This window comes from Panthera onca, chromosome B1 (genome assembly GCF_046562875.1).
Source record: "Panthera onca isolate mPanOnc1 chromosome B1, mPanOnc1 haplotype 2, whole genome shotgun sequence".
NCBI lineage: Eukaryota > Metazoa > Chordata > Mammalia > Carnivora > Felidae > Panthera > Panthera onca.
In genome coordinates this window covers 31,630,512-31,650,238 of record NC_138342.1, presented here as the reverse complement: position 1 = coordinate 31,650,238, position 19,727 = coordinate 31,630,512, and the positions used below count along the sequence as shown (strand labels likewise).

At 43.9% G+C, this 19,727-nt stretch overlaps 1 protein-coding gene across 5 annotated transcripts in view; it reads right to left on the bottom strand.

Moving 5' to 3' along the window:
• TBC1D1 (TBC1 domain family member 1) overlaps nt 1–19,727 on the bottom strand; it is a 227,163-nt gene that overhangs the window by 118,971 nt on the left and 88,465 nt on the right. For all 5 annotated transcript variants that reach the window (XM_078446215.2, XM_078446213.2, XM_078446212.2 and 2 more), the window contains one exon: nt 551–1,069. In XM_078446215.2, the coding sequence (XP_078302341.1) occupies nt 551–1,069 (519 nt within the window). The remainder of the gene's footprint in view (nt 1–550; nt 1,070–19,727) is intronic.

Genomic DNA, 19,727 nt, shown 5'->3' with positions numbered 1-19,727 from the left:
AGCCCTACACTGGGCTCTGTGCTGGTGGTGCAGAGCCTGCTTAGGATTCTCTCTCTCTCCCGGTCTCTCTCTCTCTCTCTGCTCTTTCCCCACTGTGCTCTCTCTCTCTCAAATAAACTTAAAACAAAAAAATGATTGATTCTCTTTAGGTTTCCAACTATAATTTTATATGTATCTTTTTTAATGTTTGTTTTGAGAGAGAGAGAGAGAGCACAGAGGAGGGGCAGAGAGAGAGGGAGACATAGAATCCGAAGCAGGCTCTGAGCCGTCAGCACAGTGCCGGACATGGGGCTCGAACTCACAAAATGTGAGATCATGACCTGAGCCAAAGTGAGATGCTCAACCAACTGAGCCACCCAGGCGCCCCTCCAACGATGATTTTAAAGGTCTAAAACTAAAGGATTTTATCCTGAGAAAAGGATTATTTGCTCTAAAATTAGATTCACACATAAATCCAAAAGCAATTTACTAAGAATCCATTCTCCATAAAGATTTCTTTTGAACGTGTATCTCACACTGGGGATGAGCCCGGGGCTTGATGATATTTTACCGTGAAGAGCATAGTTCGATTTTCCTCAATATCTGTCGGCTGCACAATATTGTGCCCGCTAATTAGGTGGTTCTCAATGTCGTTTTCCTCAAAGGACCTGAAGAGACTACTACTTCGAAGGCTTCCATCTTGAAATTCCTTCTTAAAGGCCAAAGAGCGCAGGCCGGGCTGGGAGAAGGATTTGCGCATGGGCCTCCCGCCCTGCTCCCCATTCCCCACCGGCTGGAGCACAGATCGGAACTTATCCGTGAAGGAAAGCCCTCCCACAGGATTTGGGGTTTCAGAATCCTGGGAGACCAAGTCAAATTCGGCTTTCCTGCTGCAGCTGACGTGATTGAACTTCTCGATGCACTCGTCGATCAGGGCCGGAGGGGCCTTCTTGTGAGCCACTGTCACCCGGCCACAGAAGAGCACCTCAAACTTCTTGGCAAACGTCTCATCGAACTCAGACGGGCAATGCAGCTCCTCCTGGCGGGCAATCTTCCCGGCCTGTCGGATGGAGCTGATGATCTCAGGCACCTGCCAAGAAAGGAAGAGTGTTACTTGGAACATGCGGTAGTAGGTATGCCCACGCTGGTGCGCACGCACGTGTGTGTACACACACACACACACACACACACACACACGGCAGGAATATGCGACGAACCAACGCTATGCTCTCCACAACCACTCCACTGCATACTCCATGGTACTGACGTAGGATCCGTGGGGAATCCGGGACTGGAAATGTCTTCCCACGAGACGCACAACTTTCAGAGAGGAAAAGAGGAACAATACTGAGGAAGCACCTCTTATGTGCCAGGGCCTACGCTAGGGGACTGACATGCCCACAACACTCCACAAGGTTGAGTGACGAGCCCACGGACACACAACCCAGTGTGGCCGTGGAGTCAAACGTGGCTTAGTCCCTCTTCAAAGCCACAGTCCTCTCTGCGGCAGCTGTCACCTCCCAAAGAGATCTGTCTCTGATGTGGCTCCACCAAAACGTTCTCCTGCATTTCATGGCGGTAGACCTTGGAGTGTCTTCCACAATAAATGGGTGGATGACCATGACAAGTGAGGACGGCAATTATCTTATCAAGTACTTCTTCAAATCACAACACCATTATTTTCTTCAAAGACAGCTGACAATGTATTACTCGGTCCCATACTTCCTCGCAGTTGAGCAGTGCTGACTGCAGAGCTAGAAGGTTTTAACCAAGGAGTGAGTAACTAAGGCTGTATCATTATCACGGCAACACACTGGGGCCTGTTCCCACGGAGACTCCAAGCCTCTGGGTTCAGTGCAGAGTCACGATCAAGAGAACGAACAAAAGGGTCTCCTGTGCTATCATCATTCCCACGGCAACATCCTCTCATCGTGAGCTGCCAACAAGAGCCTTCAAAGCAGCAGCAGATATAAATCTGCAACCACAGTAAGCACCTGTGTGGTCACTTAGATGAAGTATGGCCACGACACTAACACAAGACGGGCATGAATTCAATCTTGCTAAGGAAGGACCTAGTTTTTGTTATGACCTAAACCCCAAAGCAATTTTTTTCCCTTTTTTCTATGTAAGAAAATTCAATTTAAGGCCCAATACCCATAGGCTCAATGTCTTCCAACAACATTATAGAGGAGAGAACAGCAACAACAAAAAGCCTGTTACAATTCAGGTCAAAGATCAGCACATACAATAAAGGGAGATGGCTGCAGGTTTAGAATGTATGCTTATATCCCGTAAGGCCCAATGGCTCCAAAGACTTTTCTTTGTGATTTCATGTCAAGCACATCTTAAAGACGGAATCTCTGCCATAAAGATTATGATATACCCTTCCAAGGTATTTTATCATGCAAGGAGTTCAAATAGATCTAGGTATATTCTATATTTTAAAAATTGATTCCTGAAGCATAAGAGCCAAACAATACTAAATAAGCCAACATTGCAGCATATGTCAAGCCTCTATTTGCACCGAGTATGTGCTTGTGCTGTAGCACAGGCCACTATTGCCAAATCGCATAGCACACGGAAGCCTTAACACTGGTTAATGTGAAAGACGACAGGACTGAGAGGGAGGAAGCCCAGGTTCCATTCACACCTTTGCCAATGAGTCACTACAGGCCCTTGGCAAAAACAGCCTCAGTTTCTCTCAAAACAAACAAACAAACAAACAAAGCTTATAAGATTTTTCAGGCAAAGTTATTTTGGCAAAGAATTTTCAAAGGAAAACAGCCAATTCCTGCAGTAAAAAAACCTCGCCGCATTTCTGAGCAAGTGTATGAAATTATTTTGTCAGGAGTCACATGAATCTTTCCCATTGTTAAACTTACTCTCTGAACAGAAAGGTCAAAGCTTACACAGCCTTCTGAGGCTTGTTAGAATAACTTCATTTCTGTACGCTGGACCTTCCACTGCCTCTGAGGTGATGGCGTTTTTCATTATATAATCAAAGGACAGAGAAAATGTGTGAAGTCTCATGAACTTACGGTGACTCGGTAGCAAACAACACAGACACAAGTAAGACACCGAGTGGAGAACCTGACAGGGGTACCTCACTTCACAAGCTCAGAAGAGGCTGAGGAGCTCATCACAACCTCGGTCAGGGTTGAGGCTGTGAAGTTTTTCCGACCGCCATTCTCTCCTACACAGTAATCACCATCCTCTCGAGGCGGGCTTTAAATCCAGGACCAGAGCCCTCCTCCTTGCTCTGGTGAGTTGCAATACGAGTATGAAGGAGAGGACTGGGTTAAAAAGAATCACGGTGATCCTGACAAGAGCCTAACCATCTCAGAATATTTGACAGAATACCGCCAAACATAATACAGCATAATACAGCATAATACAGCAATACATTGTGAACACTTACAAATCGAATGTTTCAAAATCACCGGAAGTAAGATATGAGACTTTTTAAATAAAAAATGGGCTCCACTTATGTGTAAGTTTGTAAATCCGTGGTTCACTTTACCACAACAGGTCTGGAGCACCGCTTTTCGAGAAATGAAGGCACAACATCCACTTGTGATGAATCATGAATTCTCCATCCTTTGTGACTCTGTCCTGGACCCACCTACACTGTTAATTATTACAGGAGGGAACTGAGTCATGTACCTCATTTTATTTCCAAACCTTTTTCTAGGTATCACTTGATGCCAGGAGGTAGGGGTCCAGAAGTAGGCCAGTCCTGCCCAGGCAGGGAGTGGGGCCCAAGGATCTTTAGCCAGAACGTGTACAGTCCTGAGATGGGGTCTGCTGGGGGCCTGAACGCAGATGGGAGTCGAGAGCAAGGCCAGGTAAAGGATTCTGGAAGACCGCACACACAAGAATCAGCAGCTATCTGGGTGGGGGAGTTGAGGGCATGAAAGACAGCAGGTGGCTTGGAGAGACTGCCTCAGGCTGCGAACACGGGAGGAGGTTGAAGGAGACAGGAGGAGCTTGGCCTCCGTACAGGCTGAGTGACAGCAGGAGGGCTTGAGAGTAAAGGCATCTAGTGGGCAGTTGGGCAAATAGGCCTGGAGTTCAAGACAGGACACGTAGACTGGGATGTCAACGGCTCACGTACAAGCGGCGGCTGACACCCCGGGAACAGAAAAAGGGGAAGCAAAGGAAGAAGGCAAGGATGGGACCGTAGGCTACACGGATGTCTCAGATGCAAAGAAACTGAGGGAGTGAAGGCAGAGGAGGAGAAAGGGAAGCCGTCAAGGATGACATCAGAGATGTCAACCGAGGGAGAGGAGGCCGTGGAGAGTCAGCAGTGGCTGGGGATACGTAAAAGTAAATAAAGGGGGGATGCCAATTCTAACCCCCAAAATAAACAAACTTAACTGAAAAGGGTCTCAAGGTAAAACTTCAGGCTATCAGAACATATACTTCAAATTACAATATTGACCGCAAACACAGTGACCGTTTTAGGGCAAATACACCAGGCCAGTGGGGTTTACTTCCATTGATACAATCTAAAAAATACTTTTTTTAGCGTAGCCACAGCTGTAATGTCTACGTCATTTCTGACCACAGATCAGCAGCAGAGTAAATCAAAGCTAACTACAGTAAAAACAAGAATCTGAAAAGCATCATACTGCAATAAATTCAATAATGGTTTGAGATTTTATTTCCTTTTACACTGGGAATCACAACAACAAAAAAAGTTAATTAAAATGATCCCCCAACAATGAAAAAAAAGGCCCTGTTTAGATATAAAATTTCTTAAACTGCTCTTCTGTCAGCCTATTTGAGTTTATACTAAAGCTCCTTCTTAAAGTAAATCTGCACCTTATTTCACAACCACAACTTTCTCCTGAATTCACAGTAACAAATGCAGAATTCACATGGTAACACGACATATATATATGGTTTCTGCAGCAGGCTTAAGGGAGTATTGTTTTAGAAGTCACCAGAAAACCATAGTATAAGACAGTCAGAAACATTCACTTCCGTAAATAAAGTCCTCATTTAAACATCTGGGTCAACTGTTTTGGTAAGGATTTAGGGATTTTAAAGGATGATAAACACATAGCAAGTGTAATTTTATTCACAAGGACTTAGGAAAGAGCTTCTAAAACAATATTTGGAATGAAAAATCATTTTACGTTACATTTATACCTGTGTTTTGCTGCCAACTAGTAACAAATAAGTATTAACTGAATCTGAAGAAGCCCATATTTGTGTTTAAAATTCTAGCAATTTTTCCTATTATTTAACATTAAATCCTTCCCAAACTGCAAAAATACAGCAGGCCACACTGTGCCTTGTCCCTTGGATGAAATGTCCTTTCACTGCAAAAAGTTAAAACAACATGCTAAAGGAAAATTATTCTGCATAATTATTTTCCAGAAGGAACAGACTTGTGTTTCATTTTTGTCGGTAATGAGTGTTTTTTTGTATTTGTTGGTCAGAAAGAAGGTAAATAGGGGAAGAAAACTAAATTAAACCAAGTACTTCCTCTAGCATATATGCCTTGAATTTTATACAAAATACTTAAGAAAATATCTTCTTACGAGTGCTCACTACTTAAATTATTTAAAGAGAATAAAACACCTGTCCCACACCATCCAGATAAGACATACGTGAACACTCATATTGTCCAACAGCTTGGCCTGTTGAGACTAGAGTCAACACAGAGATGTGAATACACTCCAACAATGAATAATAAGACAGGACTCCTCCTGACCTGAGAGGCTCACAGTCTAGGAAATAAGAGACACTCTAAATATATGATCTCCAGTACAATGTGACAGATGCTAGAATACAAACATGAGCAAAGCGGCTGAATGTGTGCTAGACAAGGCCGGTCCTGAGTAGAGGCCTCTCTTATCTGCCTGTCGGTCATGGAGCCTCACGGTGAAGGCCCCAGCTCCTGCTTTATGCTTACAATTAGCGCAAAGGTCAGACTCATGGGTTCGGTCTTCCTGAGAGATCAGACTTGCTCATTAGCTGACTGAGGAAGCAGCTGGCACGTAAGAAATGCTAATGACCGATGGCCCCTAACACAGGGCCACCCACCTCATTCATCCCATCCTTCTGTCCTTTGGGTCTTGATCTTTCCTCCTGTGTAAAACAGAGGTAGTATTCAGCTTCTCTAGTTCTGAAATGGCAAACTGGACAAACTCTTAGCTTTCAAACCCCATGAAAAGAAGTCTCTGCAAACACAAAACCCAGCATCCTACTCCAAAATAATCATTTGAAAGGTTCACTACAACCTTTTGACCAAACCAACAAGTTTCTACAAATGTTTAAAACAATGAGACAAAAACCAACATAAGTGATTTAATGGCTGCAGGGGCTGAGGAAAGAGGGTGGAGAAGGTAAGCAAGGAAGAGTAAGAGAAGGGATCACTGTTAGATTGTGAAATTATTTTGTAAATTTTCTAAAACGATATTTAAAAGTCTTGATTGGCTAGCATAAATACTAGCAGATCATTGCAGTAAATCACTGAATGCTCAACTTGGGGAACAGAAGGCCTCAAAATCCAGTCCTCTTCAGCTGATGCATTGGTTCTCAACTCAGGATTTAAAAAAAAAAAAAAAAACAATGTCTAGCCCCACCCCAGCCTGGATGAAGCAGCCTGTTTGGAGGTGGGGCCCCGGCACCTGCAGTGTTCAGAAGCACCGGGCAGCTCTGATGGGCAGAATCCCTGATGTATCTGTCACCGTCCTTCTTCATGTCCCAAGGTAAGAAATGCTCGCTCCTCACCCTGTCCCCTACACCATCATACCCAAAACCTATGGACTGTTAAGGTCCTAGGTGAGCTGTGTGCTTTAGCAGCATTGAAGCAGACCACCAGCACAGCCCCATACCATGCTTGTAGCAGACATGAACAAACTAGTGAAGACAAACAAACAAACAAAAAAATCTCCACACAGATATTTGACCAGCCATTTATACCATTTAAGGACAAATTTGATTTGCAAATAAATTCACCACATCTCCAAGGTCTCAGCTCTTTAAATGCATATGTGTTAATGTCCTATAAGAAATGCTACTCTATAATTCTGATCAAAGTTTACTAACTTAATCTCTCAAAGATTAAGAAACACTCACAAATATAATAAACTAGCAGTTAATCACAGCAATCACCCAATGTTAATATGTATGTCACATAAGCTTTGAAAAGGGACACTGAGATCCCTTTTCTACAAGGCAGGAACTATAAACATGTAAATGTACTGAGAGAAAACATTAAACAAAGCTCCAGTTCCTTCTCCAGGATGAATGCCACAATCAGTTTTTATAAATGATGCCCTTTGGAAATTCTGCCACTGACAAGATCATGAATAAAGGAACATTTGGTCATATAGTGTATATTTATAAACAAAACAGCAAAATCAGCTAGAGGACTGGGCCCCACTACAGTTTGCTTCTACCTAAAATCATCCACGACCAAATACATTGAACTTATTAAAACCGATTTTCAAGGTAGCAAGTGCCCATGTATTGTCTTTTCATGTCCAAATCAATCTTAGACGAAACACAGGAGATATGGACCCTCTACCAGGCAACAGACCCACAAGCCTTTCCACCTGTTCCCATTTATACCTCAAAACAAAAGTCCTTGAGAATCTCAGGACAGTTAAAAGCAGTAAAAGCCCTAGTGCAGGAGCCGATACCCCAGCCCAGGGCACCCCAAGCAGCGATGCATCCTGACTCACCAACAGATGAGTGCAAGGATGGTCACAGCATTACTAACGGTCAAAAACTAGAGACAGAACATTGCCCAGCTACAGCAATGACAAATATGCTACATTCATATAATCAAAAACACGTAGAGGGAGAATGAACAAGCTATTCTATGTGTAACAACATAGGTAAATATTCATAACAGTCATGTTGAGTGAAAACAACAGGTATAACAGAAGCACATGGCAGAAATTCACTTTTGCAAAATTTCAAAAACAGGCAAAACTAAACTATGAAGACAGAGGACAGGATAGTGATTATCTCTAGAGGAGTGACAGGGAGTGGGCCTGTGGGCTTCTGGGCTGTTCGGTTTCTTCATCCAGGTGTTGACTGTACAAGATTTTTCAAACTTTGAAGGCCCCGAGTACACGACTTATGTATAATTCTGTTCATATAACATCAATGGAATTTTATGAAAAAATAGTATTTTCACAAGCACAATAGAATTTGATTGAGAAAGGGTAAAAAAACTAGCCCAAAGTTACCCTGCTAATGAGCTGAAGAGTCAGGACAGCACCTGCCTGATGCCAAGACACATCCTCTTACTACCCAAGACTTCGTTCTCAATTCAAAAAGACTTCCCAGTTCCTGCAGTGGTCCACATGTTTTGTTGTTGTTGTTGTTGTTGTTGTTGTTGTTGTTTTTGCTTTGGAAGTTTGTTTTGTCTACGTAGAATCCAGTGCCCTCTCCCCTAATAATAAGTAGTATCTCTCATTCCCACGGTTAGGTCCCAGTCCCACCTCATGAGTGGACTGGCAACCCCAGACTAAACCAACCAGCATATTCTATCACCCCACCCCACCATATAATTAGTTTAGGGTTGGTCACCCAATCCAGACCAGGACTAGGCCCATGCATTTTAAGGAACTGGTATGGAAAAAAAAAAAAAAAAAACATGCTGTGGCTCTAGACCAGTGGTTCTCCAATCAGGGGCAATTCTACCCACCACAAGCCCCCCAGGAGACATTTGGCAATGTCTGGAGATACTGGTTTGTCACAACCGGAGGGTAACATAACCGGCACCTGATAGGTAGAGGCCAGGGATGCCGCTGTGCATCCTACCAGGCACAGGACAGCCCCACAACAAAGAACTATCCTCCCCCAAATGAAGTATTGCCCAGGTTGAGGAAACCTGCTTTTGGACTTAGAATTCTGAGGACTAAGCCTGGAATTGCTGGTGTCATCACAAGTACAGCCATGCTAGACAGTTCCAGAGGAGGTGAAACAGAGACAAGGAGGCAGAAAATGCAAGAGAGAATGATGGTTCTGATGTTTGAGGACCTGGATCCAGCCATACCTGAAGCAATCAACTGGGATTCTTATGACAATAAATTTTAGATTATGCCATTTTACACTGGGTGTCTGTCATCTGCAATTAAGAGTCCTGTTCACACTCCTACCAGATAAAAATCTATGCCAAATTCTATGGTGAATACAAGGATGAATCGCATAGATCCTATTCTTCAGGGAACCTACAATCTAGACAGAGGGGATAAGAAATACACAAATGACCAAACCGAGTAGAACACCAACACTACAGGAGAGGTGCTAAGGAGGGTAGGAAGATAGAGAAATGCAAATTCTCAGTACGGAGTGCACTTCAAATTATTAAGAGCAAATAGGAAGATTTAAATATTTACCAAAATTCTGCCCTTAGAATAAAAGCAGCCACCAAAGACGCTCAGGGAGTCCAACTGACTCATTTTTTTCTCTATAAAAAAAGGGAATATATAAAATTTTAGATCACATCAAAAAATGTTCAGAAAGAGCCGAAGTAGGTTTCACATGTGAATGACTTGATTACACATTACTCCCATGCCTCTCCACGCCCTGCCATGCTGAACGAGAAAGGACTGCAATCATATGTGATACACAAAAGGACCAGAAACAGGAGCGAAAAAGAGAAATTTACAAGGTATGCACACACATATTACACGGAGGTCTTCATGTATAACACACAAAAGGACCAGAAACAGGACTAAAAAGAGGTGAAATTTACAAAGTATGCATATACGTATTACATGGAGGTCTAAGTGAGCCACTGGGAGATCAGCAGGCTCCTACTGAGAAGAAGGAACAGAGAAGAGGAACACCTTGCACCTTCCAAGGGCTGAGGGCAGGGCTGGGCCCCATCGCCAACCTGGCCAGGCTGAGGTGTGAAAGGGCCAACCTCAAAAACCATGAAAAACCACTTCTCAGTAATACAGCCTCCTTTTTAAACACAGCAGCAGGATGTATTCTGCAGTCATCTTTTATTTCCAGTAAGTTTAATACACATCCATATAAAAGAAAATACAGCAACACTTAAAGTTGCCCGTATAATCCCAAACCCGGAAATATCCACAGTTAACAGCTTGTTTTTTTTCTGACAGGAGGTGGTTCTTTGAGCACACAGAATGCTAATTTCCTTTACCAAAAACAAACAAACAAACAAACAAACGTGAGCACAGGATCAGTGTTCTGCAACTAACTTCTACCGTCATGGACATATTGCACTGACGTGCCATCCCTCAGAGAAGCATCTCATTCCTTTCTGATAACCTCAGCATCAATTCCATTCACTGCAAACGCTGTACACACAGAAACACACGCAAATTTAAACCTACTCAGGATCCAATTCCAATGCGCCTCTGTCAGCTGTCACAAACTCTGCTCAATAATACGTCATTTTGGCAAACGTGTGATGAACATCCCAACCTCTGCATAAACTGCCTGGAGCTCTGGCTGTTGTTTGAGTAGCTGGGTGTTTGTGTGCATGTTGTGAGCGGGAGGTGAGTGGGGGCGCAGGAGAGGTGGAAACGATGAGAAGGAACCCAGTATTGCTTACTAGACCAGAGAGAAGCATTCCACTGGAGGGAAAGGGCTCTTTAGGAGCAGAAAGTGAAACGGAATAACCCCTAAAAAGACAGAGATAAACTCTTACAGCTGCAGGTCACAAGGCTGAGGAGAGAGTCAGCCCTAACTCCTGCCCCAGCTGCAGCCATGCACCTGCTACACTGCCAGATCCTAAGGGCAATTCTGTAAGTGGAATGCTGAAATAGGGCCCCCCAACCTCGGCAGCTTCAGGTGCATGTCTCAGCAGGTCACCCACTTCTTAGAACCTCGGACTCTTCTTCTATCACAATGAGGTATTGCCAGCTAATTGGAGGTTGTTTTGAGGATAAAATTAAACAATGAATGGAACAGTTGTTAGTATAAAGCCTGGCACATATTCACCCCCAATAATTGCTAGCCGTTGCCATGTTTACAAAGAAAAGGTCAGCTCCCCAGGAAAGTGACAGTACCTGAGGAGCCCAAGCCACTTGAAGCAGCCCTGGGGTTTGAAGCCCCAGCTGGACAGTAAGAGAAGTACAGGACCACTGAGACACCAGACACCTGAGCAAAGACGCCACCTTGGAAGTGAGGGTGCCTCGCTGCCCCACAGGAAGCCAGGCAGACAAACAGCCCAGCGGAGCCCTCCCAAATCCCTTACCCACAAAATCGCATGCATAATAAATGGTTGTGTTAAGCCAATTGAAAAAATTTTTAACTAAAGCAACAGTACCTAAAGGAAATGGGCTTGCTATTATGCCAAGGGCCTTTCAGTACAGAGTGGACGAAGATTTATTCTATACCAGCCAGCAACAGATAATGCCAAACACATTAAAAATTTGATCATCTTTCCAAACATCCAGTAGGCAACACAACTCTCCCCCACCTCACCCCACCCTCCAACCTTCCAGCAATCCCACATGTGTAAAAGCAGGAATGCTCTGATTCAAATGGAGCTGAAAAAGCAGAACACTCCCTTCCCCTCCTTTAGCCAGACCTGAGGGAGCACAACAACCCACAGGAACAGCGTGGAAACTGCTACCTACAAAACACACAGGTCTGTGGGTGGCAAGCAGTTTTTCTGGCGTTCAGGACAGGCCTGCAAACTTCGGAGCATAGGACACCAAATGCCTGAACATCTGCTCCAAGAGTGAATTATTGTCTGTTTTGCTCACTGATGCAGCCCAAAGTGCCTGGGATGGTGCCTGGCACAGAGCAAGTACTCAATAAATGCTTAACGAATGGTGGCAATTGAAAATAAAAATTTAGGGACTTCAAGGTTTTTAAGTGATGAGAACTATCTCAAACAGATCTTAGAAGAGAACCATGATAACTCTGTAATATCTCTAACACGATGTACGAGCATATGCATGCAACAAGTATTTGCAGAGGACAAATGCTGCAAAAATAGTAAACCGGAAACAGCGGGACTAAGTCCTTTTGGATCATAAGATTTTTCTAGACAGCTGAAGGCCAATCCCTTTAAACGCCTAAGCTATTTTTATTTTCAGATGGGAATTTTCAGATGGAAATCACTGAGTGCATTTCTTTTCAAAGACCACAGAGAATGAAGTTTAACCTTTTCGTTGCTGCGATGAGCTACGTGTATGGCACGAGGGCTGTAGTCGTGCTGAGCTGTGTACTGCCGTGGGCTAAAGCAACAGGCAAGACTGTAATGGGATTAGTAGACGTCTTGGGTGAAAGCCAGCACCCCAGCTTTCCATCAACATCCCACATTCCCAACTCACCTCCCAAAGCCAATGCTGGCAGGCTCTTCTCTCAAATGCATTCACCCCAAAGGAGAGGTTCCTAAATTTCTGTCTTGACCGCATGGTGAAGCCTATGGGCCCTTCTCAGAAAAAAGTTTTTACATGCACAAAATAGAACACAAGGGAATACAAAAGAACTTAATTACACTAAAAGGGAATAATCCAAATAATTATGACACAGTATGTGCTTATTCCCATATTTGACAAGATCTAGAGGCAAGTCAAATAAATGCTGTAATTCAAAGTAATGATAAGCATCCAGAGTATTTTCTAGAAATGTGTAACTATTATAATGCCATATGAAAATAACTGGTTTTGTCGATGTTACCATCACAGGAGCTGCTAACGCTACTGGATCTGATGACTGTGTTAATAATTGAATAAAATGTTAAATTTTAGTTAGAAAGAAGTTAGTAAAAATAAAGATGTAATTTTTTCCCCAGTTCACGGACAGCCTCCCCTCAGATCCCAGGTTAAGGGCTCTTGGACTACTGGAAGCCCAGCAGGTAAGGGAAACCAGCTACCTACAACTAACTCAAAGACAAGATCACCACCACCACCAGGCATCTGTCTCGGGGCCGTAGTGTGTTTGCACTGTATATATGAATAATGCAACAACACCAGCACGCCATTCCAGTGCAAACATAAATCCAACTGGCGATGGGGAAGCTCCACCAGAAGCCATAGCCATCAGACTCTACAAAGAGAACTAAAACGGCAAGGGGCCATCAATATGGAAAGCAAATTCTAACTGGGTAAAACTCAAGTGTCCATAGAGTTACAGAATTAATTTCTACATAATGTACATTCTTCATCAGTATAAAAAGATTACAACTCTTGTCAAAGATTACCCAGATCCAATTTAAGTCTAATGTGATCTACTGCCCAGCTAGTCCCTGAATATGACAATTCAGTTTAATATCAGATGGAAAATTATTTTCTACTCTAAATTTTATATTATCCCTACCATTGGGAGAAGAGGGAAAATGTGACAAATGCCTCTGAATCCTCATTTCAGAAAACTTATTTGGGCTACAGCTCACATGTGACAACCTCAGACAGGCAGAGAAGCCTTTATTCTAGAATGTCCTTCCATCCACTCTCCACTACCATCTGCCCATTCTTCTAGATCCAGTTCAAACCTCTCCTCTGCTCCATTCCCCAGGTTCCCATGGCACCTGGCCCTCTACTGTCACCTAGGTCACAAGACTGAGTCTGTCTCCCACACCACACATTGGTTAGGGGGTGGAAGGGTGTCTAACTCATCATGTGGACCCTGCAGACCTTGTCCGAGCATTTACTTAACACACAACTTGAATGCGAGAGGCAAATAAATGGCAGTTTTCTGTTTCTCCACCTTAATGTGCAACGTGGATACTGTAATACTAATTAAACTCAATTTAAATATATTTACTTGAAAATACACCAAAGTGCTGTAGGTGAACTCTAAACTGAAATGAAACAATAAGGGCTTTATTTTCTAGCCTTACCTAAAATCAGGTAGAGAAAGTATGACCCCAGTATTTTATATAACCATCTGCACACTGTCAGGAGGAAAAACCAAACTTCTGACACCTCCACTTACGTAGAGTTAATACGGCATCTCAGGCACCACCACCACCTATGGGGGCTAACTGCCAGACACCGTGCTTTACACAGATACTCTCACTGAATGCTCACCCCAAGCCTCTGAGAAAAACATTTCCGTTTTACGGAAAGGCAGACTCTTCTGGATGGAATCTATGCCGGTGCTGGGGCTGCACACCAACGTGGCACCGTCTGGGGACGGAGACATGACACTCTGTAGGAAGCAAGGTGAGGGAGGCCGTTGGGAGCAACAGGAGCCTCACTCAGCAGGTGAACAGAGCAGAGGCACCCACTGCTGAGGGGGCAGCGGGGCAGGAGGTGGGTCAGAGACACGGCCCAAAGGAGCCACCCTGAACCCGGCTTGCCCAGGCCAGCCCTCAAGCTCCAGGGCCCGGCAGGTGGGGCTGGGCCCGTGTGCCCTCCAGGGGACCACAAGGGCCCTGTGAGGGAGGTGGCTTGGGGGGACAGAGCTGGAGGGGAGGACAACGGGCAGGAGGATGCTGAGGGAGTTACCCAGGGCCCGCCCCATCCCCATGATAAATACCCCCCACCCCCATGATATGTGATGGAAGAACCCAGGAGGGAGAAGCACCCGCCTCCTGGTGGCAGTGGCTGCGCTCTGGCTGCACACGTGCAAGAAGAGGGGAAACGGACCACATCCAGAAGGTAATACTGGGAGAGCTGAGACCAAGCAGATCCATCCACCCACAGACTCAGAAACCCCCAGAAACCTGAGCAGCGATTACAATCCAGTATTTATTCACAAGTTCTCACTCTTTTCAAGGACGTTTTCTAGCCCAACCAGCAGTGGGAAGGGTGCGGGCCACAAAGCCGGGTGTGCCCGGGCTCAGCCGGGGTCCCCACCCACTGACCCTCAGTCCCCGGGGCACTCTGGCCACAAGTTCCCACAGGCTAAACAAAATGCAGCGTGTGTTCAAGAGCTGCTATGTCTACTTATTTCCAGCCAAAGAGATAACACAATTTAAGAAGATCTGGAAGGGACTGCTGTGGTCTGTAGTCTCTGGGTAGCAGGAATGCGGTGGTTTGTTATCTTTGCTTATCAGTAGGTTATTGTTCTACAATTTTCATGTACTGTATTGCTTTTGTAATCTTAAAGGTTATTTTTCACTTTTTAATTTTTTTTTAAGTTTGTTTATTTTGAGAGACAGAGACAGCGCAGGTGGGGAAGGGACAGAGAGAGGGAGACGGAATCCCAAGCAGGCTCCCCACTGTCAGCACAGAACCTGACCTGGCTCTAACCCAGGAAACCCTGAAGTCATGACCTCAGCTGAAACTGAGAGTCCACAATTAACCAACTGAGCCACCCAGGTGCCCCTATTTTTCATTTTTTAAAAAGTACATTTTTCTTAAACTTTAAGGAATTTTAGAGATTATGGTCTACTGTTATTAGGTGAGGCCTTCCAGAGACGAAATGATTTAGAGTGGAGAAAAAAAATCTTTAAATATATGATGAAAAATTATTTCAACAGTACAAGTGAAATGGCATACAATTCTAAGTGGCCCCAAATGTTTCAACCATATTAACATACAAAAAGCTTTTAAGTCATGAAATACAAGCTGAAAAACAAACATCAACGTCTATAGAAACTAAAAACTTTAGATGGCAGTCTAAAAAGCAATATTCAGAAGACTGTCCTTTTATATGCCTAGGTAATTACTTAAGACAAAAATTTTAGTTTAAATCAAAATTGCATTAATAGTAAGAACTGGTCTATTTTATGAAGCTGACAGTTCAAACTTGAGTTTAGATAACCATTAACCTTGTGAACCAGATAAAAATTCTTGCTACTTCCTAGGAACCGCAGTAAAATGAATGTAATTCAAATTATGACATTTGTGGATACAGTACAGATCACCTTTACAACAGTATTAATTTTTTTTAAACACAAAAGTTTTTGATAGCATAGGGCTACCCCTCACATTTACAGTGCCTTTTTTCTTAATATTTATTCTTGAGAGAGAGAGAGAGAGAGCGTGTGAGCATGAGTGGGGGAGAGGCAGAGAGAGGGAGACACAGAATCTGAAGCAGGATCCAGGCTCTGAGCTGTCAGCACAGAGCCCAACACGGGGTTTGAACTCACAAACCGTGAGATCATGATCTGAGCTAAAGTCAGACACTTAGCTGACTGAGCCACCCAGGTGCCCCTACGGTGCCTTTTTTAAGGCACCATTCAAATTATTCAAAGCCAAATCTCTGTCCTCCTCCACCTCTCATCCGAAAGCCCATGTGTGGTAGACTTCGGTAAGCCAGGTATGGGCTGGATCTCAGGCTCTGCCTTTCTGCAGTATGTAACCTGCCAACCATACACAGCAGTCTAGTCATAGCCCTGTCACCAGCATCGGGGAGGTCCATGGTAATTGCCAAGCAAATGTTAGAAATTTAAAGTCACTAATGCATGACTGCCAGACCCAATCACAATCTGGTGTATCATAAATAAATCAGTTATTTACAGTTTTTAAACATACCACACTAGCTTTTAGAACACTGATTACATTCTTGAATAAAACCTATCACATATGTTCTAAAACCCTGAACTTCATTCAGATCAGTGGTGGAAACAGGACTTTTCTCTCAACTCATTTTACCATGAAATAAACTCTCTTCACCAAGGAGTGGTTCCTTTTCTTGTATCTTGATCAACAGGCAAATCAGAACTTTGGCCAGTAAAGGATATTAGTTAGAAATGGTCTAATCTACTTTCCATTTAACATATTTTCACCTTGTAAAATACCAACAATACTATTTGTTGCTCCTTGGCTTTCTCAGAAGTTATAAACTTCTGGATAACGTCAATAAATGTTTACAAAACTCAGATTGTATCCCAGCAAAATACCGCAAAAGTAGAGTACATGTTTAACACTTTCTTCCTGCTTTAAAGAGATGAAGGAAATCAATAAAACAAACACACAAGACAAAAAAGAGAGAGTAAAATTGCACACAGAATAAAGCAGCCCAGGCCTGAATTCATAACCAGTGAATGTTAGCCCTCGGCTAACATTTCTCACCCTCCCTGACTCACCCTACCCTTCTAGAGTGTGAGAAAGAAAATCTGATCTTGTCCTAGCACCTCACCAAATGTCCACGCCAGTGTCCCTAAGGCGGTTTACCCAGGTGTCATAGTGAAGGGAATGAACTGCGGTACCCTCAAAATCACTTCCAGTTCCAAAATTCTACTATTCTATAAAAATAAATTAGAATATAGAATGAAAACCAAAAAATCCCAACATCAAGAACATATGTAAAGTCTGTAGTATTTGTAAACTGCAAAACTAACAAAAATCCCCAAATACCTCAGGCAGGTAAGTAAGTATCCGTGGGGCAGACCCAGCTTGCCAAAAGTTCATGTGAAAAAGATTTAAGGATTTTAGTTGATCATAAGCCCAGGATAATCCAGCAGAATGGCCTGGATACCAAAAGAATGAAAAGGAAAAAAAGCCTACAGCATTAGGAGAAATGTCATCTTTCCATTAAGAGGGGAGTCATAGCCTCACCATCCTCCCGCAGACTGGGCCACACTGAGGTTTCATTTTCGGTTTTAGCAGACTCTAAAAGCAGCAGCAGTAAGAGTCACTAGGTACCTGAAATTCCATGAATGGAGACCAGGGCTTTTGGTGTGGGAAGGGGAAGATGGGAAGCAGGTCACTGCCTTTACAAATCTGTCGCAGGTTAGAGGCATTAGTGCCCTCCCACCATAAAGGGGAAGGGAAAGGGGTGAGACACAAGGCGAGGAAGATTTCTGCTCAGAATATAAAAATCTTTCAGTTAGAGCTATGTGCGATGGTATGGATACTGAGCATCCCTGGAGAAGACTTGAACACAGACAGAGGGGGCAAGTCCCCAGTGCTCAGAGTCAGACTTTCAATTCCTCGAGTCTAGGGCCTTATTTAAAGACAGGCACCTGCTTCCACCTTTGAGGTCGTGCTGAGTAGTCAGTGGTTCCCACCAAGCAGGAGTTTGAAAGCACAGTTCCTTCTCGGGCTCAGCCTCCCTCACGTGTGGGGGTGGGGGGCTGACTTCATCTTCATGAGAGGAGATATTTTACAATCAGGAACATTCCTAGAGAGCCAACACTGAAACCAAGGCTGACAAGAGATAAAGACAGGCTGCTCCAGCCAAGAGCTGCTGCTAGGAATGTATTCAAAGCTCCGTTGTTTTTCCCATGCCAAGGGAATGGCTAATGTGTGTCGAGAAGCTTCAGTGACTTGCTAAAACTTAACTCTGCTCTACTCCAGATTAATTCTACAATCTACCCAGTGGGAACTGTCGTCTCTGAATCCTGGTATTTTCAAAAGTGAGACTTCATCTTGATTTACAAGAGGAAAAGAATAAAAATAAGCCCTAAAGGAAGGAATGGGGTAATGAAATCTTCTTGATGTAATTAGCTCCTTTAGAAGTATTTAGTGAAATGCACTTCCATTTCTCAGATATCCTGGGGACTACTCCATATGGTCTTCTACTTTTCTCTCTACTCTCTATCTCTCTCCAGGGATCTCAAACCACTGCCCCAAAACCGACAAAGATAATTTCTTAATCTACATTTTAGCTCTGAATTCTTCCCTCAACTTGACTCAAATTTTCAATTACCCCTAAGGATCCCCAGACTTCAGGCACCATGACGTTAAAGCATCCAAACCAAGCTCATGTCTTTGCCCTAAAATAGGCCCCTCTCTTTACTTGTTACCCAAATGCCTTCCAGGTAACCAGTTTTGGGGAAGTGTCTTCCACTCTTCTCTCTACTCCCTCTACCTGCCATCAGCCATCAGAGTGTGTGTTCTATCACTATGAGCCCCAAACCTCAAGCGTTGGCCAAAGCCTGTACGCACCCCCAAGGACCTGCCAGGCCACAGCAGGAACCCCAACGCTCAGCTCTGCCCAGCCTCTCCCAGGATAGATGCCCATCCATCCCCCTCCCCACGGACAGCCCTGATGATGTCAGCACAAACCTGCCAGGGCTTCTCTCTAATCTCTACCAAATACCAACACTGTGGCCAGGCCTTTAGAACCCTCCATGGGGAGGCTCTGATCATCTCCTCCTGCGAGTTCACCGAGGATGGGGGGCATGGGGGTTCATGCAACTCCACTCAAACCTATCCTGGGCTTCTGCTCATTTGGATTTCTACCTCATGCCTTGGCTTAATGCAGCTTCTTCCATCTCAATGTCCTCATCCCCTGGATGGGACCCTCAAACCACGTACTCAACGTATTCAATTCTATCAGGAAACAAAGCCTCACAGAGCTGAAATGACTGGCACCTGGTCATCAGGCTGGGCAGAACTGGACCACCCCATTCAGGACTCTTTTTCTAGGCCACACCAGGTCCCCATGATCTGTTTTTAACTAGGAGGAAATAAAGTCTTTGGTTTGAAATTTCCTTATTAGACTAAAGCCTCTAAGCCCATTAAATTAAAAAATAAACACACACACACAAAACCCAAAAACAAAACAAGAGAGCACCAGCTAGTGCCCACATTTCTAGTCTCTGAGACTCACAAGCTTTATTCGGTTTGCACTTTCACGTTTAACAGCAGGCACTGTGTGTGAAAATGAAGGCTTTGGTGCCCATTCTGGGGTCTGCATGAAGGGCTTTGAGGGAAGACTTATCCTCTCCCCCACATACAAGGGCCAAGTAGGCTCCCCTGCCTCTATTTATTCAATCAGGATCAAAGCAAAAAATTATTAGAGCTAAAAAGCCCCCCAAAATCTGCAGAGAGGTACTCCAGGGCACTGTAGACCTCCTTAACACCCACATCCAAACTACATTACTGGCTTCCAAACTGAAAACTATTTTTTTTTTTTTTTTAGAAAGACAACATTCGAGTTAAAAGTGTACA